Source organism: Thamnophis sirtalis, unplaced genomic scaffold (genome assembly GCF_051295495.1).
Source record: "Thamnophis sirtalis isolate CommonGarterSnake01/CBP01778 unplaced genomic scaffold, rThaSir2_p1.2 scaffold_15, whole genome shotgun sequence".
NCBI lineage: Eukaryota > Metazoa > Chordata > Lepidosauria > Squamata > Natricidae > Thamnophis > Thamnophis sirtalis.
The window spans coordinates 30,598,080-30,620,441 of NW_028261395.1; the positions used below are offsets into that span (position 1 = coordinate 30,598,080).

The following is a 22,362-nucleotide window of genomic DNA, read 5'->3' on the forward strand; positions in this document are numbered from 1 at the left end:
GTGATTTTTTTTTGGGGGGGGGAGGGGCGAATGCAGTTAAGGTAACTTACCTGCAACAATGGTTGTGAATGGTTGGGGATTGTGTGCTCATTAGAGCTGCATAGCGTGTTTCCCCAAAAATAAGTCAGGGTCTTATTTTCTTTTGACCCCTGAAAAAAGAGCTTGGCCTAATTTTCAGGGAGGTCTTATTATTTTTGAGGTGCAGGAGGCGGTGAGCGTGGTCACTTCACGGCTGTGGCTGTGTTGCAATATTTTCTGGGAGGGTTTATTTTTGGGTCCCAAATGGACTTATTATCCGGGGAGGTCTTATTTTCGGGAAAACGGTACATATAAATTGAATTTATCCATTAACAAATGTGAACAATCTCCAAATTAAGCCTCGAAAAAGGAGCTAAACATTGATTTCAAACAATGAAGGATGAATTAGTTCCTATTGTAGGAAGTTAGCACCCACCCACCCCTCTCCTAGAAAAATGAGATATTTTAGGAAATATTAAAAGGGCAGAATATTTCCTCTAAAAGGGAGGCAGAAACTCAGCCCACCCCCCCATCTTTGTCAACGGACCATTAAGGCCTGAGCCAGGCTATTCCACATAACAAAAATCTACCTCCTTCAGGTAGAGCCTTAGTAGGAATTGCCCAAAGCCCTCTACCCATCTCACCACATGGCACCTGGGAAGATTACATCACCCAGCAAGGCTCAACCAAGCCTGGGACTCAAGACAGCCTGAAGAGTTGCCCCTGCATGGTCCCATGGGTTTCTGACAACCAATCAGAATACAAGCTCAAATTCAAAAGCCCAGAGAGGGCATAAAACCGGGGCACTCTCAGCATCTCTTCCCTTTTGAACCCAGGATCTCAAACCATGTGGTCCTGTCCACCATCAATAAACCTTCTTTCCAAGCAACTTCCATGAATCCAGTATCTTTTTCCCCACTTGGAACTGAACCCAAATGGAATTCACATAAAATACTATCGTCTTTTACGATATCCAGTTCTAAAACAGGACATCCATTCACCAGCTTCTCATATGGTTTCATTTTTAGGATTATCCTCATTTTTTTCCCTTCTCTTACCCTTCGCTGCTTTCTTTTGCTCTGCTGTTTGGAACATCTGCATTTTTTACTCAAATTGCACAAACTACTTAAGGCGTTATCTCTAACACAGGTAAACTGTGAGCAAATTTGGATCGATAGGGATTGAAAAGCTACATTTTTCCAGCCCTGAAAACAGGCCTACAGCACCCCCTAACAATAAACTAGATTAAATGTAAAGGTAACTCAGCACACGAGAAACAAATAAAGGAAGATACATGCTTGCTTATACAGTGGAAGAGGTTAGTATTCATGTCATAACATGAATTTATTCAAACACTTGCGTCATAGAGTAAAGTCTGCTATTTGCAACGACAAAAATCGCCAGTCCAAATTAACTGTAAATTAATTGCCTCCTTCTAAATTGCAAACGCAGATCATTTCATCGACTAAACACTTCCTCTATCGCTTAATCATCTTTAAGCAGTTAATTATTTTGTCTTTGCAACCGCTTTAAACATTTTATTAATTATAATTTACTGTTTTAATGCATGTCTTAATAAATGCGCACCTGTTAGGTACGAAAGACCAATATGTGAAGGTTCAATTAAGTAGATTTATTGCTCAAATTGTCTACATCCTAACCAGAAGTGGCATTCAGCAGGTTCTGACTGGTTCTGGATAACCGGTAGTGGAAAATTTGAGTAGTTTGGAGAACCAGTAAATACTACTTCTGACTGGCCCCACCCCCATCTATTCTCTGCCTCCCGAGTCCCAGCTGATCGGGAGGGAATGGGGATTTTGCAGTAACCTTCCCCTGGAGTGGGGAGGGAATGGAGATTTTACAGTATCCTTCCACTGCCACGCCCACCAAGCCACGCCCACAGAACCGGTAGTAAAAATTTTGAATCCCACCTAACCAGTGGTGGGATTCAAATTGGGCCTAGCAAGCCTCCCTGAAGCCTCCTGGGAGCCAAAACTCTGCACCCCTTTTTCGGCCTAGCAAGCTTTCCTGCAAAGGGCTGGGCGGGCCAGTCAGAGATGGTATTTGCCGATTCTCTGAATGGCTTAAAATTTCCGCTGCCAGTTCACCTGAGCCAGTCAGAACCGGCTGAATACCACCTCTGATCCTAACCATCTTTTCATGTGTGCATATGTTTCCCTGCCTGATGACTGAATTCTAAGACACTCATGTGTAAAAAAGAAGAGAGGCGCCATCCTCACTTGTGAAAAGTTGGCGGCATTTCTGTTCACCCTGAACCGATAGGTTGGGTTTGAGAACTGGATGGAGACCGGAAGGATGGAGACGTTGAAGTGAAGGGTCAAGGATTTGTCAGGCCCCTGATACGTTGTGTCGTTCACAATGACATCCAACAGGATGGAACGGCTTTCCGTAATGGAAACAGTCCTGTTTAGTATCAACTCTGCAAAAAAAATAATAATAATAGAAAATCGGTTTAGCTTCCCTATACTTTAGCACTTGGGAGAAGGAAATACACAACAAAGAGAGACACCCAGTGGATAAAGAATGGACAGGCACTGGACCTTATGAAAAACAGTAGTTTATGGGGAGATCTGGCCACAGACATACTGAAATGCAGAGTTCTGTTCCATAACACAACCCCAAAATCTTTTCAAGGAAACAGAATACAGAATAACAAGAGTTGGAAGGGATCTTGGAGGTCTTCTAGTCCAACCTCCTGCTTAGGCAGGAAACCTTACACCACTTCAAACAAATGGTTATCCAACATCTTTTTAAAAACTTCCAGTGTTGGAGCATTAACAACTTCTGGAGGCAAATTGTTCCACTGATTAATTGTTCTAACTGTCAGGAAATTTCTGATTTCTGACAAGTCGTTTCTCTCCTTGATTAGTTTCCACCCATTGCTTCTTGTCCTGCCTTCAGGTGCTTTGGAGAACTGATTGACCCCCTCTTCTTTATGGCAACCCCTGAGATATCTGAACACTGCTATCATATCACTCCTAGTCCTTTTCATCAAACTAGACATACCCAACTCCAGCAACCATTCTTCATATGTTTTAGCATCCAGTCCTCTAATAATCTTGGTTGCTCTTCCCTGCACTCTTTCTAGAGTCTCCACATTTGTCCCCAACTGGGCAGGGTAAACTGTTACCTTTATTATAAGTTTAATCTGGAACATGGGTGAATTTGCATTTGAGGGATATATTTTAGTTTAAATGAAATATAAGATTATTCAATGTGTTTATTCCTAAACTAAAGTAAGTTTCGCTGGAATTGAACTTTAATCCAAGTGATTTATAAAGATGTAATCGTATTATTTTCTTTGTCATGATTTGCCATTGTTTTTGTCTAGGACAGGTGTGTCAAACTGGCGGCTCACAGGGTGCATGTGTCACATGCAGGCCACCCCAGCTCCGTGAATGAGAAAAACATTGTGAAACATCACCTGATGGCAACGAGACGAGCCAAGTTTGACATCCGTGGTCTAGAATGTCTTCTCCACTTGTCTATATTGAGATTTTTCCTGGCCATCACTCATCCAATACTAACCAGGTTTAACACCGCTTACCATTCTGGGATCAACCAAACTCAAACTCAGTTAGATGCTGTTATCTGCTATGCCAGGAGTCTGCAACCCCTGCGCTGTGGCCCTTTGGGAACTGGGCCGCACAAGGGGCACACACATGTGCAAAAAATCTTTTGACCTAGGCTGCCCCAAAAAGTACGAAGCAGATTCCTGGTCCCGACAAAACCCCTTTTATTAAATGAATGTGAATTCCTCTCATTCACATTCAGCAAAGGCCTGGTAAACAGCCTTTCAAAGGAATATTTATGAGTACAGACCTTATCTATCTTGGAAAGCTGGCAAGTAAATATTTTCCAAATGAGGTGCTGTGCAAGGAAAGACTGGGCACAGAGTCCCTAAGATTCATGGACACTAACTAATGAACGAACAAACAAATTGTTTCCTGCAAAAGCCCACTCCCTTTTCGCTCCTCTTTTATTTCCCATGGGAGGGGCCAATCACCTTCCACCTGTGGCTTTAATCCCAAGTTGACCCCGATTTCTGAGTTATTCTTTTCTTCTGGCAGCGCTGCGCATGCGTACACTGAGAACAGGCTCTAGCTGTTCCTCTGCCTCACTGCTGTCCAGCTCTGTAGGCACCTGATCACTGCCAGATGGCCTTAGGCCTGTCTCTGCCTCCAATGCAGAGCCTTCGTCCAAGCCTTCCCCAGCCTCCAGGACTGGCCCATGTTCCTCCCCAACCTCCTCATTGTCCGACTCTGCTGCCAGCTACGCTGGCCGCTGGTGGGCCACAATAAAACCATTCCTTCTAGCCACTGCTGGTCTGCAGAGCCAGAAAGGTTCTGTGCCACCCTTAATATTATTTCCTACTTATTTAATAATTTATATCATACCTAATTTATTAAAGCCCAATAAAGGTTTCACCTAACGCTTTAGAAAGGAGGCACCTACACAGATGCACATACAGAAATACAAGTGTATGTGTTTGTGCATGTGTGCATGTCTCCAAGAATTAAAAAAAAACCTTTCCAAATCATCTTGAATTCTAACCATGATCCTTTTACCAGAAGGTGCAGTTGCAATAATAAAGACGTGCATAAACTTACTATATTCGTGTTGCGTGCCCCGCACTTGGCTGCCATTTGGGTGGAAATTGATCTCGTGGAAGAGATGGTCCACACGAAACGTTTCCTGTATCCACGGATCTGATGAATTTATGGTGCCCGTATATTTCTTCTTGCTGGTATCGATAGGGTAGATAGGAGTTGTGTCTGTATCCAGGACTGATAATGCTGCCAAGACGGTGCCCTGGAAAAGAAGAGAGGTAGATTAAAGTAGCAGGCACCAACTGGTGGTCCACAAGAAAATTTTGATGGTCTGCAGAAAAATTATTTGCATTTTCTATATTGCACCAAATTAGGGGTCCTTGAACTACGGCCCTTGGGACAAATACATGCAATGGATGTTTGTGGTTGCTGCAAACAGTCTCTCTGTTTGGGTTGTTTTTTTTTTGTAGGGGTTAGAGGAGGGCAAAAGTTCCAACTTGGGGTCTGCTTCAGCCTCCTGGTGCAGAGCTTTGGACGAAGGCTGGAGGAAAGCACTGCTGGTGGTAAAGAGCCGGAGGGCCTCATTCCAGTGGGAGTTCATCATGGCCTGGAACTGGCTGACCATCTCAGCTCGCTGAGCCTCCAGGCACCAAGACCTGGCCTTGCACTCCCGCAGGTCTTCTCTCTGCTTGGAAAGCCTATGCTTGTAGTCCTCGGTGAAGTGCTTCTGTTGAGCCTCCTTCTCAGTCACATCCAATTTGAACTGAGCTGTTTTGCCAACGCTTTCTCATGGTGGCTGCTTAGCTCCAACAACGGCTTCCTGTTGGGGCCCTAAGGAGTCCACACGGGCAGGCGAGGAGTGGCTGGGAGGAGAGGGGCGAGGAAAGGCTGTTGAGACACCACTTGACATGAATGGCATTGAGTTGGCCATGCCCACCCAGTCACATGACCGCCTAGCCGTTCATTAGGCAGATCATATCAGTAATCTGCGGGATCCCACGCATGCATGGCAGAGACTCTGGCTGGCAGAAGGCAGCTGCACATCCGTGGTGGAGTTGTGCTGGGCGAGGGCTCATGTGCTCCCAAAGAGGGCTCTGCATGCCACCTGCAGCACGCATGCCAGAGATTCCCCATTATGGGCTTAGTGCATTAGTGTTTCCAAACTTAGACAGCAGCGATCGGTGGAAACACATTTCAGCCATGAACTAAATGAATGAAGCATTTCTCATTCAATTATTTACAACACACCTCCCCTGCTCACTCTCTGCAAGAGGATACAGAAGGGAGAGCATCCAAACAACAACAACACAAAATGTAACAGGTCTAAATACAAAGAATGGAAAGAGGGGGGGGGGTCCTTGGTGCTCTCTGAGCTCAGTTGCTTTCTTGCAGACATTTTATTACCCAAACTAGGTAACATCATCAGTGCTAGCAAGGACTGTTAGACTGGTCTCTGGTCTCTGACCCTAATAAACTGAATTGATGGACTGTTAAGATTGTTTGGGAGTTAATCATTAGCACAGATTAACCCCAGACCAACGGTCTAGCAGGCGACAATTTTCAGTCTTTTCTTACAAACCTCTGAAGCACCCACAACGTCTGGTGGCAAGCTGTTCCACTGGCTAATTGTCCTCACTGTTAGGAAATTTCTCCTTAATTCCACATTGCTTCTCTCCTTCATTAGTTTCCATCCATTGCTTCTTGTCTTCCCTTCTGGTGCTTTGGAAAATAAATGGACCCCCTCTTCTTTGTGGCAGCCTCCCAAATACTGGAATACTACTATCATGTCACCCTTAGTTCTTTTCTCTAGACTGGCCATACCCAACTCCCGAAAGAGTTCTTAACAGAGACGTTAATAAGGCTTTAAAAGATGCATTTTAGACCAAGACAAGGATCGAAGCTGGGAAAAATGTGTACTTGTTTCAAGAGCTTGTATGACACACCAGCATAATCTATCCAATCATGATTAATCAGAGCTAAACAAGCTTCTCGGATCAATATGATCACACCCATAATCTTCAACCCTGCAGTCAAGCAGAGCTGAGACTAAAGAAAAGTAGCAATCATAATTCTGGACTGATGGTGGCAGCAAACACCCAAAAATGGAACTTTTTCTCTTGCCAAATCCTCCAGGCAAGGAAAACAACTTATTGGATGAAGAAGAATAACTTCATATAAGGGCTAAGCAGTGCTTGCAAAGTAGAGGTCAGGAAAGGCACTTCTGTTTTAGAAGTCCATTTCAGTATTAAATTTGGATCCCTTCCTCCAAACTACCCTTACAAAATAATATTTGTTTTCTTTTATAGACATCCTTTGTGTGTGTGTGTGTGTGTGTGTGTTTGTCTGTCTGTCTAGCTAGCTAGCTAGCTAGTTCGCTATCATTGTTGTTGTTAATTGTGAAATTGTGTCCGACCCATTGCGAACCCATGGCAAGTTTCTTCCAGGCCTTCCTCTACTATCCTCTAGAGTCCATTTAAGGTCACACCGACTGCTTCAGTGACTCCATCCAGACACCTCATTGTCTGTCGTCCCATTCTTCTTTTGCCCTCAATCCTTCCCACCTCTTAGGCTCTTCTCCAGTGAGTTCTTCCTTCTCATTAGGTGGCCAAAGCATTTGAGTTTCACCTTCAGATCTGGTCTTCTAAAGAGCAGTCAGGATTGATCTCCAGTTGGATAGCCTTGCAGTCCAAGGGACTTGCAGGAGTCTTCTCCGGCACCAGAGTTCAAAGGCCTCCATTCTTTAGCGCTCAGCCTTTCTAATGGTCCAACTTTCACAGCCATCCATTTCAACTGGGAAAACCACAGCCTTGACTATATACACTTTTGTAAGCAGAGTGATGTCTCTGCTTTTTAGGATGCTGTCTAAATTTGCCATGGCTTTCCTCCCCAGGAGCAAGCATCTTTTAATTGCTATATTTACTGTATTTTTCAGACTGTAAGATGCACTTTTTGTCTCCCAAAAGTGGATGAAAATGTCTGTGTGTCTTATAGACCAAATATTGCTGACGCCCTGCCTACCCGCTGCCATTTTTTGGCTTCTGCACGCACCTTTTTCAGGCCTTTTTTCATCCCATTTTTGAGGCTTTTTTAGGCTTGTTTTTCCAAAAAAAAAAAAAAAAGGTAAAAAAAAGCCTCAAAAACAGGCCACGAAAAGCCTTGAAAATGGGCCCAAAAAGGTTCAAAAATGGGCAGAAAAAAGGCTGGAAAAGGCCTTCAAAAGGGCTGAAAATGAGGCACGCAGAGGCCTCTTATAGTCAGGTGTGTTTTATAATCCCAAAAACACGGTAACTATTACAACCCAGCTATCTCAACACGAGGCCTAAGGACAAAATTCTCCTTGTGCCAGCTTACCTCTTCTCTTTTGAACTCCACTATGGCGTCCGTTGTGCTGGTCCCATTGGACAGGAAAGGAGGCATGTCGTCTTCATCCAGAATATGGATGAGCAGAGGGACCTCCTTGAGCGTCTCCTGGGAGCCTTCCTTCAAGGTGCACTGAGCCAACATCTCGTACTTTTCCCGTTCTTCTCGGTCGAGGGGTTTGGACACTCCTATAGTGGTGGTCTCCTCATTATAATAAAAGGGCAGGTTCTCATCTGGAACACGGTAGAAAGAAAAAAACTTATTTTATCATGAAACCTGGAGCGATCGTTTGATCCTAAAAGTCCATCATATACACCTCGCAACTCAACATTCAGACAAGTCGCATATCCTGGTTCTTTAATTCAGAGACTGGGAAAGGGGGATTAGATCATTGGGACTTCTGCTTTGAAGTATGAAAAGACAGTAATAGTAATTGGAAGACAGCTGAAAGGGACCTTAGAAGTCTTCTAATCCAGGAGTCCCCAACCTTTTGGACCTTAGGGACCACTGAATTCATAATTTTAAATCCCACAGACCACTAATATGATCTGTCTAATGACTGGTTGGGTGGGTGTGGCTGGGTGGTCATGTGACTGGGTAGGTGTGACCAATTTGATGTTACTCATGTAGAAGGGTGCCTCGCCAGCCTCTGTTCGCACCTCCCCTCCCAGCCACTCCTTGTCTGCCCGCCTGGGATCTTTAGGGCCCCACAGGAAGCAGTTGTTGGAGCTAAGCAGCCACTGTGCCATAGGTTCGCCATCAAGGTGCTAGTCATTCCCGAATCTAGGGGGCGGTGCTCATCTTCGTTTCAAAGCCGAAGAGCCAGCACTGTCCTAAGACATCTCCGTGGTCATGTGGCCGGCAAGACTCAATGCCAAAGGCGCACAGAATGCTGTTACTTTCCCACCAAAGGTGGTTCCTATTTTTTCTATTTGCATTTTTACATGCTTTCAAACTTCTAGATTGGCAGAAACTGGGACAAGTAACAGGATCTCATTCTCTTACTCGGTGCTAGGGATTTGGATCTTTCTGATAAACAAGCTCAGCGTCTTAGCCATTGAGCCACTATGTCCCTTATAGTAAAGGGAATACATACTTAATGCTGTTAACAGTGGCTAGAATTGTATTTGCACAACACTGGAAGAGTATAGAGTTCCCTACAGAGGAGAAAGTAATAAAAAAAATACTGGAATGTGCAGAAATGGACAGATTAACACCTAAAATTAACGTCAAGGAAGACACTGAATATTTCTTAATATGGGGTTTGTTCTATCAATGGCTAATGAGCAGAAACCGAAGTTAGATTTCAGATAATACAAGAGAATGACTAATTTTGTAAAAATGGTTTACCAAATGGATGAGCACTATTGTCATTATGTTTATTAGCAATGTTATGATGAGGCATCATTGTTACTATAAGATTATTACTAATGTTATTAACGTGATTTTTATGATGATGATGATTGCTCAAACCAACTATACCCAGACAACACACTGTTTATATAGACATTGAAATTTTTGCTCTTTCTATATTTAATAAAAGGACCCAGTGGCTCAGTGGCTAAGGCGCTGAGTTTGTCGTTCAGAAAGGTCGGCAATTTGGCGGTTAGAATCCCTAGCGCTGCATAACGGAGTGAGCTCCTGTTACTTGTCCCAGCTTCTGCCAACCTAGCAGTTCAAAAGCACGTAAAAATGCAAGTAGAAAAATAGGAACCACCTTTGGTGGGAAGGTAACAGCGTTCTATGCGCCTTTGGCATTTAGTCAAGCCGGCCACACATGACCATGGAGACGTCTTCGGACAGCGCTGGCTCTTCGGCTTTGAAACGGAGATGAGCACCGCCCCCTAGAGTCAGGAATGATTAGCACATATGTGCGAGGGGAAAATTTATCTTTTAACCTTACACAATAAAAAATAATAACAGGGGGGGGGAACCTACCACCATCACCCAAAAGGCAATTGAGTAAATGGAGAGTTCACCTGTGATAAGCTTGTAGGAAATGCTGGCGTTGTGACACTGGTACTGCAGGGCAAAAGACTGGAGCTGATGGAAGATTCCAGGGGGCTTGTTCTCCATGATTTGAAAAGAGAGGTCCATGGCAGGAAAGCAAAGCTGGCTGGACATTGCAGAGCTGCATGCTGGCACGGTGCCGTTGATGACCAAGAGTTTGACCAAAGTCATAGCCGAGCCAAAACAGGTTTTGGCTTGGAAAGGTTTGGCAGAGAGGAAAACGCGGAGCACGACTTTGGCCTCTCGATTTCCCGAAGCTAAAAGGAGAGGGAGAAAGAAAATTGACAACAGAACGCAAAGGGAGGACTTAGTCGAGTCATTCTCCAATGGAACATCAATAGGATCGATATTAATTATCACTAAGTCAATTTAATGGACTTCAGAAGCAGACCTGGACAAAACCACGAAGCTAAGACTTTCAACAGATTCTGAATTTAAAAAAAAAATACAGGAACAAAATGAGGTGAAAAGCCTCCAAAGATGACAGTGAGAATAATCAATCAGTTGGAATCAGTGGTGGGATTCAAATTTTTTTACTACTGGTTCTCTGAGTGTGGCTTGGTGGCCGTGGTAGGGGAAGGATATTGCAAAATCTCCATTCCCTCCCCACTCCAGGGGAAGGTTACAGCACAGAAACCGCTTTGGTCGCATTGACCGATGATCTCTGGAGGGCCAGAGATGGAGGCCATGCGTCCATCCTGGTTCTCCTTGACCTCTCAGCGGCTTTCGATACCATCGACCATGGTATCCTTCTGCGACGACTGCGGGAGGTGGGGGTGGGAGGCACTGTTTTGCAGTGGTTCTCCTCCTACCTCTCGGACAGGTCGCAGTCGGTGTTGGTCGGGGGGCAGAGATCGTCCCTGAGCCCCCTAACATGCGGGGTGCCGCAGGGTTCGGTCTTATCCCCCCTACTATTTAACATATACATGAAACCGCTGGGCGAGATCATTCGGAGGCACGGGATAAAATACCACCAATATGCGGACGATACGCAATTGTATCTGTCCGCCCCGTGCCAACTCAATGAAGCGGTGGACGTGATGAACCAGGGTCTTGAGGCCGTTAAGAACTGGATGAGCGCTAACAAACTGGTACTCAACCCGGACAAGACCGAGTGGCTGTTGTGTTTCCCTCCCAAAAATTTGGCCAATGTTCCAACACTTAGGCTGGGGGGTCAAATTTTATACCCCTCAGATAGGGTCCGCAACTTAGGAGTCCTCCTGGACCCACAGCTGACGTTTGACCACCAGTTGTCGGCTGTGACCAGGGGGGCATTTGCCCAGGTTCGCCTGGTCCGTCAGTTGCGGCCCTACCTAAACCGGGAGGCCCTCGCAACAGTCACTCGAGCCCTTGTGATCTCTAGGCTGGAATACTGCAATGGGCTCTACATGGGGTTGCCCTTAAAGTGCATCCGGCGACTGCAGTTAGTCCAGAATGCAGCTGCGCGAGTGATAGTGGGCGCACCGCGGTTCGCCCACGTTACACCCATCCTCCGCGAGCTGCACTGGCTACCTGTCGATCTCCGGGTGCGCTTCAGGGTATTGATGACCACCTTTAAAGCACTCCATGGTAGTGGATCTGGGTACTTGAGAGACCGCCTTCTGCCGATCACCTCCCTTCGACCGATTAGATCGCACAGACTGGGCCTCCTCCGCACTCCATCTGCCAGTCAATGTCGACTGGCGACTACACGGAGGAGAGCCTTTTCTGTTGCAGCTCCGACCCTGTGGAACGACCTCCCCGTCGAGATCCGCACCCTCACCACCATCCAGACCTTCCGCACAGCCCTCAAGACCTGGCTCTCCCATCAGGTCTGGGGATAGGTTCCCAATTTACCTGCCCGAGTGTTGACTGTTGAATGCAAGTTGTGTTTTTATTATTTTCTTTCTTTTGTTCACATATTGTTTGTCTTTGATAGTGCACCCCCTTCCCTTTGATTGTAAGCCGCCCTGAGTCCCCTCAGGGAAAAGGGCGGCCTATAAATCTCAATAAAATGACTAAAAATGACTAAAAATCCCCATTCCCTCCCCACTCCAGGGGAAGGATACTATAAAATCTCCATTCCCTCCCCACTCCAAGGGAAGGATACTGCAAAATCCCCATTCCCTCCCCATTCCAGGGGAAAGATACTGCAAAATCTCCATTCCCTCCCCACTCCAGGGGAAGGATACTATAAAATCTCCATTCCCTCCCCACTCCAGGGGAAGGATACTGCAAAATCTCCATTCCCTCCCCAATCCAGGGGAAGGATACTATAAAATCCCCCTCCCCTCCCCATTCCAGGGGAAGGATACTGCAAAATCTCCATTCCCTCCCCACTCCAGGGGAAGGATACTATAAAATCCCCCTCCCCTCCCCACTCCAGCGGAAAGATACTGTAAAATCCCCCTCTCCTCCCCACTCCAGGGGAAGGATACTGTAAAATCTCCATTCCCTCCCCACTCCAGGGGAAAGATACTACAAAATCTCCATTCCCTCCCCACTCCAGGGGAAGGATACTGCAAAATCTCCATTCCCTCCCCACTCCAGGGGAAGGATACTGCAAAATCTCCATTCCCTCCCCACTCCAGGGGAAGGATACTATAAAATCTCCATTCCCTCCCCACTCCAAGGGAAGGATACTGCAAAATCTACATTCCCTCCCCAATCCAGGGGAAGGATACTGCAAAATCTCCATTCCCTCCCCACTCCAGGGGAAGGATACTGCAAAATCTCCATTCCCTCCCCACTCCAAGGGAAGGATACTGCAAAATCTCCATTCCCTCCCCACTCCAGGGGAAGGATACTGCAAAATCTCCATTCCCTCCCCACTCCAGGGGAAGGATACTGCAAAATCTCCATTCCCTCCCCACTCCAGGGGAAGGATACTATAAAATCCCCCTCCCCTCCCCACTCCAGGGGAAAGATACTGTAAAATCCCCCTCTCCTCCCCACTCCAGGGGAAAGATACTGCAAAATCACCATTCCCTCCCCACTCCAGGGGAAGGATACTATAAAATCTCCATTCCCTCCCCACTCCTGGGGAAAGGATACTGCAAAATCTCCATTCCCTCCCCACTCCAGGGGAAGGATACTATAAAATCTCCATTCCCTCCCCACTCCAAGGGAAGGATACTGCAAAATCTACATTCCCTCCCCAATCCAGGGGAAGGATACTGCAAAATCTCCATTCCCTCCCCACTCCAGGGGAAGGATACTGCAAAATCTCCATTCCCTCCCCACTCCAAGGGAAGGATACTGCAAAATCTCCATTCCCTCCCCACTCCAGGGGAAGGATACTGCAAAATCTCCATTCCCTCCCCACTCCAGGGGAAGGATACTGCAAAATCTCCATTCCCTCCCCACTCCAGGGGAAGGATACTATAAAATCCCCCTCCCCTCCCCACTCCAGGGGAAAGATACTGTAAAATCCCCCTCTCCTCCCCACTCCAGGGGAAAGATACTGCAAAATCACCATTCCCTCCCCACTCCAGGGGAAGGATACTATAAAATCTCCATTCCCTCCCCACTCCTGGGGAAAGGATACTGCAAAATTTCTATTCCCTCCTCACTCCAGGGGAAGGATACTGTGTATCTCCATTCCCTCCCCATTCTAGGGGAAAGATACTGCATATCCCCATTTCTCTCGATCAGCTAGGACTCTGGGACTCGGGAGGCAGAGAATAGATGGGGGTGGGGCCAGTCAGAGGTGGTATACACTGGTTCTCCAAATTACTCAAAATTTCTACTACCAGTTCTCCAGAAATGGTCAGAACCTGCTGAATACCACTTCTGATTGGAATGGCTTGCTGTCAGAAGTTGTGGGTGCTCCATCACTGGAGGTTTTTAAGAAGGGACTGGACAGCCATCTGTCTGAAATGGTCATGTATAGGGCCTCCTTCTTGAGCAGGGGGTTGGACTAGAAGACCTCCGAGGTCCCTTCCAGTTCTATCCTGATTGATTGATTGATTGATTGATTGATTGATTGATTGATCAAAGAGAATCTATGGCGATTCTCAAGTCATCCAGGTCAAATAAAAAAGGCAGGTGGGCTTTTTTGGTTGTTTTTCTCGAAAACATTTTGCTTCTCATCCATTCAGCTTCTTGGAAGAGAAGCAAAACGTTCCTACTCAACCGGTATCAAGCAGCTTGAAATACCTCCCATCCCTAATAAATTTCCAAGGTTTCTTTCATTCAGAATATCTAGCAAAGCAAAAGAATGCAATTGGTCTAAGCACATTGACGCTTTATGGTGTCTTTTTGTCCAGCTAGGCTCATCGTTTTTTAAAATATTTTACTATTTGCGATATGCAAGATGTCTTCATTTATCCTGGCCTTGCCTCCATGCAATGGGCTTTCCTTATTGATACATAGGAAAGAAATAAAACCTAGACTTACCGAAGCAATAATTTGCTCCGCATTGCTCACCTTAAACCAATCCCCCCACCTTTTTCAAATTAAAAACAAATGCCTGAAAGATAGGGGCTCACTCATTTAATCACACTAGCCCCCTTTGAAAATAGGACTCCAGGTTTGGGAGTGAATATATAGAGCTGTAATGTTCAGAATAGCACTAGTAACAGCACTTAGACCTGTATACCGCTTCCCAGTGCTTCCCAGCCTTCTCCGAGGTGGCGCAGTGGTTAGAGTGCAGCACTGCAGGCTACTTCAGCTGACTGCACTTCTGCAGTTCGGCTGTTCAAATCTCACCGGCTCAAGGTTGACTCAGCCTTCCATCCTTCCGAGGTGGGTAAAATGAGGACCCGAATTGTTGGGGGCAATATGCTGACTCTGTAAACCGCTTAGAGAGGGCTAAAAGCCCTATGAAGCGGTATATAAGTCTAACTGCTATTGCTATTGCTATTCTCTAAGGAAGGGAGGGAGGGAGAGAGGAAGGGGCAATAGCAATAGCATATACCACTTCATAGTGCTTCACAGCCTTCTCTAAGGGAGGGAGGGAGGGAGGGACAGTAGCAATAGCACTTACTTATATACCACTTTACAGCCCTCTCTAAGCGGTTTACAGAGTCAGCCTATCGCCCCCCAACAACCTCGGAAGGATGGAAGGCTGAGTCAACCCTGAGCCAGTAAGAATCGAACTGCTGGCAGAATTAGCCTGCAATACTGCGTTCTAACCACCGATCCACCAAGGCTCAGTGAATGCAAATTTTACCTGCAAATCTTGGGGCAGATTTAAGTTATAAGCCCATTTAGACAGTAGTTCATTAATAGTTCATTTTTAAAAAGCCAATGTATTATCGTATTTATCTGTAGCAAACCGATCTAAGGTTGAAATGCAAAATCTAAGGTTGGCTGCAGAAATGCAACACAAGGGAGCATGCAACTAATTCCTGAAACTCACGAGAAGCAGCAGTTTCAGCTACAGGTAGTCCTTGACTTAAGACCGAGCACAGGGAGCCCCAAATTTCCATTGCTAAGCAAGACAGCTGTTAAGTGAGTTTTCCGCATGACACAACCTTTCTTGCCACTGTTGCTAAGTGAATCACTGCAGTCATTAAGTGGGTAACCCGAGTTGTTAAGTGAATCTGGTTCTCCCCACTGACTTGCTTGGGAGAAGGTCACAAGAGGGGATCACGTGACCCTGGGACACTGCAACTGTCAGAAGTGCATGCCATTGTAGGCTGCTACAATAGTTGTTGGTGTGAGAAACGGTCATAAGACCCCTTTTTTTCAGTGCTGTCGTAACTTCGAACAGACACTAAATGAATGGTCGTAAGTCAAGGACCACCTGTATTTTCATTCCAGATGTCACGTAAAGAACAGAGAGTAAAATCTTGAGTAAATTCTTCCAGCCAACATACCAAAGTAGGATATTGTTCAAAATGGCAGAGTTCCACTTTTCGTACACCAAACAGCTATTTTTAAGTGCCAGTAGGGCATTAGTCTAGTGTCGGTTTTTGGCTACATTTCAAACTTAAATGTCTCATGCAGATCAGAATTATTCAGTTACCAAAATGTTTTCTGGTTCAGGGCAGATTTACAATGTCCGCTAATATTACTAATGGATGCCTTGGTACTGTAGGAATGTTCAGAAAATATTGGGCACCTCAATAAGAACATTTTTTTTTTTTTGCAAACATAGCCATAGCACTTATATATACCGCTTTACAACCCTCTCTAAGCGGTTTTGCAGTCAGCATCTTGCCCCCAACAATCTGGGGTCCTCATTTTACCCACCTCGGAAGGATGGAAGGCTGAGTCAACCTTGAGCCTGGTGAGATTCAAACTGCCAAATTGAACGCAGCCAGCAGTCAGCAGAAGTAGCCTGCAATACTGCCCTCTAACCACTGCGCCACCAAGGCTCTTTTTTCGAGATCCATTTTCCTTCCCCCCAAACACCCCACTTAGTAACTGAACAAGTCTCTCTAGATAAAAATCGGAGTCACCCATCACCTTTTCGCCAACGAGGGGCACTCAAGGTCGCTAACAAATTAAAATGATAGGATGAAAACACAATTAGAACAACACACAAACAACACTCAATGTGTCCCTACTTTTTAGCCATGATGCTGAACATCAGAAACCTGTTCATATAAATCTGATTTTGCCTCCTAAAGCAGGGGTATCAAACTCGATTTCATTGAGGGCTGTATCAGGATGGTGTTTGATCTCAGGGGGTCGGGGGCGTGGCAGAGGTGGACACACCCAGGATGACATCACTCGTATCGGGGGGGGCGGCACCTGCGGTGTCACAAATGCTCTGCCAGCAAAACGGGCTCCCGAGTTCCGTTTTCAGCTGGGACAGCCTCCTGCGACCTTCTGCCAGTGAAAATGGAGCTAGGGAGAGCCATGTGCATCCTTTGTGAACTCCATTTTGACTGGCAAAGGAATCGTGGGTTAGTCCTTTGGGCTTTCCAGGGTGGTCCTGTGGGCCAGATCTAAGCACCCCACGGCCGGATGTGGCCCCGGGGACTCGAGTTTGACACCCCTGTCCTAAGGAACATCTTTCCTAACCTTCTCCCTTGTCTACAGAGATGCTCCATCATCCAGATCATGGGTAACTGGACTTCTTTTGTTTTTTTCCTTGAAAACATTTCGCTTCTCATCCAAGAAACTTCCTCAGTTCAGTTTGAAGAAGCTTCTTGGGTGAGAATTAAAAACTTTTCAAAGGAAAAACAAAAAACCAAGGTAAGAAAAAAAAACCCGGGATAACCCTTTCCTTCTTCCCACCCATCGGCAAAGAATCCCAGAGACTTACAAAGGACAATGAAGTCTTCTCTATCCAGACTCTTGCTGAGGTATAGGAGTCCCGTTCTCTCGCCAATCTGAAACCAGATGTTTTTGGGTCCCGTATCTGGGACTAAACAATAGAAAGCTTCTTCCTCTTCTGAATCTTTTAAGGCATGGAGTTGTAATAAAGGTGTCCCTTCTGGTTGTTCCAGGTAAACGTTTTCAAGATACTCCTTCCGGGGAAAGTACAGGCCAAAGGCAACTGAAAAAGAAAGGGGGAGGAGGAGAATAAGACAAAAACATTGTCTATTTAAGATTCCTGGCGTAAGAGCGGGTCCTTTAAAAAAAACTCAGCTTGTCAGATAAAGGGGGCGATTCCCTCCCCCAAAAGAAACCACAAAATAGTAAGGAAAAGAGGAGAACAGGGAAAACCCTGGGGAAAGTTACTAGAATAATAAAAGGAAATATCCTGAAGAAAAGATACAACAATCACAAAAACAGGGGAAAGAAAAAGAAGTTAAGGGAAAGGGGGAGAAGAAGAAAAAGAATTAAAAGTGGAATTTTTGAAAGCCTAAGAGAAAAGGGTTAAAAAGGGTTACTTTAGTAGACTAAAGAGAATAGTAGCAAGATTGTTATGCTTATCTAATTAATTAAGAAATAAAGAAATTATAGTATAGACTCTAGACTCGACTACTGCAACGTGCTCTACATGGGGCAGCCCTTGAAGAGCATTTGGCGACTTCAGCTTGTCCAGAATGCAGCCGCGCGAGCGATCATGGGTGCGCCTCGGTTCACCCACGTAACACCTATCCTCCGCGAGCTGCACTGGCTGCCTATTGGTCTCCGGATACGCTTCAAGGCGCTAGTCGTCACTTATAAAGCCCTTCATGGTATTGGACCTGGGTACATGAGAGACCGCCTGCTGCCATTACCTCCACTAGACTGATTAGATCCCACAGATTAGGCCTCCTCCGAAGTCCATCTGCCGGCCAGTGTCGACTGGCGACCCCCCGGAGGAGAGCCTTCTCTGTGGCTGCTCCGACCCTCTGGAACGAACTCCCCGTGGAGATTCGAACCCTCACCACCCTCCAGGCCTTCCGCAAAGCCTTTAAAACCTGGCTGTTCCGACAGGCCTGGGGCTAAAGAACTGTTGCCCCCGTCTCGAATTGGTATGACTGCTGTGTGTTTTTAATTATGTATTGTTTTGTGTTGTTTTTAATTTTTTGTTTGTATCCCCCTTCCCTGGTTGAGTTGTGAGCCGCCCTGAGTCCCCTTCGGGGGAAAAGGGTGGCATATAAATAAAATCAACATTCAACATTCAACATATTGTTAAATATAGAAAAAAAACTGAAAGAAATGCTCTCTGGGTTTAAATTGAATTAGAGGATAAACACTGTTTGTAGCAAAATATACCACTGGAGAAAATAAGAATTGAAAATTTGGTGTAACTGTGAAGGGGCAATTGAAGACACTCTTTATGTAATAAGAAAAAATAATTATAAAGATGGAATAATTTGGCTGAAAGTGAAAACAAGACTATGATGCAAAATGGACATTGTCAATGAGAGGAGGTAAAAGAAAAAGACAACACTTTGTTCCTATAATATGTAGAATTTGTATTAAAAAAAAATTGAATTGGAAAAAGAAAGCCTGCTTATTACAAGTTATCCTACGCTTACAATCGTTTGTTTCATGACCACTGAATGTTACAACAGCACTGAGAAAAGTGACTTATGGTCATTTTTCACACAAACGTTGAAGCATCCTTCTCTTTTTTATTATTATTATTATTATTATTATTATTATTATTATTATTATTATTATTATTATTATATCAATTTCATATATACATTCACAATTATATGATCTTATAACTATTAATAATATGTATTTATAACAATTTTTCCTACTGTTGACAATATACTTGAAGATTCCTTTTTTAACATCCCATAGATCCATCTTATCTTACAACAGTCCTACTTCTTCTTCCCTCCCTCCCTCTTTCCTTGCCTCATTTCACTCCTACTCCCCTTCCTTCCTTCCCTCCCTCCTTCCCCTTCCCTCCTTCTCTCCTTCCCTCCTTCCTTCCTTCCCCTTTCTTTTCTCCTTCTCTCCTTCCTTTCCCCCTTCCTTTCCTCCTTCCTTCCCCCCTTCCTTCTCTCCTACATTCCCTTCTTCCTTTCCTCCTTTCTTCTCTCCTTCCTTCCCTCCTTGCTACGTTGAAGCATCCTTGGATTGGTTACGTGATCAAAATTCAGACACTTGGCAACTGGCGTCTACTTACGAGGGTTGCAGCGTCGTGCAATCCCCTTCCGCGACTTCCTGACAAGCAAAGTCAGTGGGGAAGCCGGATTGACTTCACCACTATGTGACTAATTTAACAACTGCAATGATTCACTTAGCAACAGTGGCAAAAAAAAAGGCCATTTAATAACTGTCTCGCTTAGCAATGGAATTTTTGGGCTCAATTGTTATAAGTGGAGAACTATTTGTTCCTTGTGAATTTACCTCCTTGTAATCTTGCCTACTGGGGATGGTGGTGGCTCAATGGCTAAGATGCTGAGTTTATCGATCAGAAAGGTTGGCACTTCAGCAGTTCGAATCCGTAGCGCCATGTAAAGGAGTGAGCTCCCGTTACTTGTCCCAGCTTCTGCCAAGCTAGCAGTTTGAAAGCATGTAAAAATGCAAGTAGAAAAATAGGAACCACCTTTGGTGGGAAGGTAACAGCGTTCTATGCGCCTTTTGGCATTTAGTCAAGCCGGCCACATGACCACAGAGACATCTTCAGATAGCGCTGGCTCTTCGGCTTTGAAATGCACATGAGCACCGCCCCCTAAAGTCAGGAACAACTAGCACATATGTGCGAGGGGAACCTTTACCTTTACCTAATCTTGCCTAATAGCTAAAGCACGAAATCTAACATATAAAAACACCTTTAAAAATATATTTTTTTAATAAAAGATTTTTATAAATCTCACAGGTAGAGTTAATGGGAAATCCAATAACAGAGTCTATATATTTTCTGATCAAGCTGCCGCTGATTTGTATTCTTTAAAATGAATCTCTACACATTATTATTAGTATTACATTTCTTATTCCAAGTTGATATTTGTTTGTTGAATTGTATGCAGTGAAATGCATCTGTCAGGGTTTCAAAGAGCATCCAAAAGTAAATCAGAGTCCAAGGCAAAGTATTGCTCAAAGTTCCACTTTATTAAGAGAGCCATGTTGGCACATCTGGGAAAACCCGAATCTGAAAGCTTCCCAGTTTTCCCCACCCAGTTGAAAATTCAAGATCTTGCCCCCACACCCACAAGTCCTTCACGTGGTCCAAGCTTCCACTGCCATGCTATGCTGGCAGTTCCAGCCATCCAGTTCTGGTCAGGTGCAGAGGTGACCTTGGCTGTCTAGAAAGAATTTTGTTATGGCTGCATATCATCTAACTCCATACAATCCCCCTCCCATTTTCCCACAATAGAAAATGCATAGTAGAATAATAGAAAATGTGGCAGGCCAAAGATCCTATCCATTTGTCTGAAGTGGTGTAAGGGTTCCCGCCTAGTTGGGGTTGGACTCTAAGACTTTCAAGGTCCCTTCCAACTCTGTTATTCTATAGATCTAAACACTTTCATGTTATAATGAAAGTTTTAGAGTGTGCAGAGATGGACAAATTTACAAAAGTAATAAAAGAAAAGGAGGAAACAACATTATATGGAATGAGTGGTACAAATGGCTAGAGGAGAGGTGTAAAGCTTAAGGAAAGACTAAATGAAGACATAGCAGTTAGAAATTAACAATGTATAGGTAGAGATGAACAAACATGCATAAATGGAAAGGAGGATTGTAAATTAAGGATTGTATATAATAGTATCATATGTTTAGACAAAGAAAAATTGAATTAAGGGGGAGATGTACTGTACATTTACAATGGATGTATACCAAGGTGGAAATGTTGTACAAAGGAAATTGCAAAAAAATATTTTTTGTGTCTTTTTTTTTAAAAAAAAAATTCAATAATTTTTTTCTAAAATAAATAAACACCCAACGGGCGAGTTTGACACCCTTGGCTTAGAGAGATATTAGACAGGATCCACAGACAGAAGACTTCAGGCCAAGAGTAGGTAAAGGAGAGTGGGGAACTTTGAAAAAAATAAGGTCCTGAAATTGTTGATCTCTGACAGGTTGTCCACCTAATTCACTGCCGGATTCTTTTAGACTTAATAATTTTCATAATATTACATGTGAAAAATGAACTTTAAAAAAACGTCATTTTTCTAAGAAGCCATAAATTCGATCCATTGCCCCTTAATAAGTAACTGACAGTGTAAAGCTGAATTACCAATAATTTCCAAGTGTTATATTATAATGATTCATAGAAAAGGTCAAAATACTTCTTGATCGAAGTCTACAGTTAATAGTCAGTGATATAACAGTCTGCCTCAAACCTGTCCTACTTACCTTTCTCCCTGGTATTAAAACACTTTCATTAATTACGCTATTAATTACGCTATAATCACAATAAACCTCCAACAACTTCATTCTCAGTCCTGAAGTCTGACATTCTGTTTCTCAGTTGTCAGAATAACAGATTTGGAAGGGACCTTGGAGGTCTTCTTGTCCAACAAGTGACTGTCCCGTCTCTTCTTAAAAGCCTCCAATGATGGAGCGTCCACAACATCTGGAGGAAAGCCATTCCACTGGTTGGTTGTTCTCACTGTCAGGAAATTTCTTCTTAGTTCTAGGTTGCTTCTCACTTTGATTAATTTCCGTTGCTTCTTCTCCTAACACTGTACACAAAGATATCCCTAACTAACTTGGATGGGAGACCATCAGGAAATAACAGAGTTGTAACTGGAAAGTTCAAAAATACTGTATCCTGGAGGAGCTCAATGTTTCCAAAAGATACCCTAATTTAACTTACAAGCCTCGAGCCAAGTTTCAAAAGAAATCCATTGTCAGCGTTCCAAATATCATGCAGAATTAAATCAGAGTCCAAGGCAGAGCTATCCTTAAAGTTCCAATTTAATAAGTCACACATGTTGGCACATCTGTGGAAATATCCCAATTCTGAAAGCTTCCTGGGATTCCACCCAGTTGAAAGTTCGTGATCTTATCCCCACACCCATAAATCCATCACATGGTCCAATCTTCTTCAGCCACGCTGGCATTTCCACCCATCTAGTTCTGGTCAGGTGCAGAGGTGCGGAGACAAAAGATGACCTTGGGCTTCTAG

General features: G+C 44.4%; 1 protein-coding gene across 1 annotated transcript in view; it reads right to left on the reverse strand.

Annotated features, from left to right (window-relative positions):
* The window catches only part of RET (ret proto-oncogene), a 143,951-nt gene that overhangs the window by 43,925 nt on the left and 77,664 nt on the right, over positions 1 to 22,362 (reverse strand). Inside the window, exons 2-6 of the mRNA XM_087702422.1 lie at positions 17,158 to 17,448; positions 9,929 to 10,216; positions 7,941 to 8,182; positions 4,650 to 4,851; positions 2,259 to 2,458 (exon numbers count right to left, since the gene is read on the reverse strand). Coding sequence (XP_087558548.1) covers positions 2,259 to 2,458; positions 4,650 to 4,851; positions 7,941 to 8,182; positions 9,929 to 10,216; positions 17,158 to 17,448 — 1,223 coding nt within the window. The remainder of the gene's footprint in view (positions 1 to 2,258; positions 2,459 to 4,649; positions 4,852 to 7,940; positions 8,183 to 9,928; positions 10,217 to 17,157; positions 17,449 to 22,362) is intronic.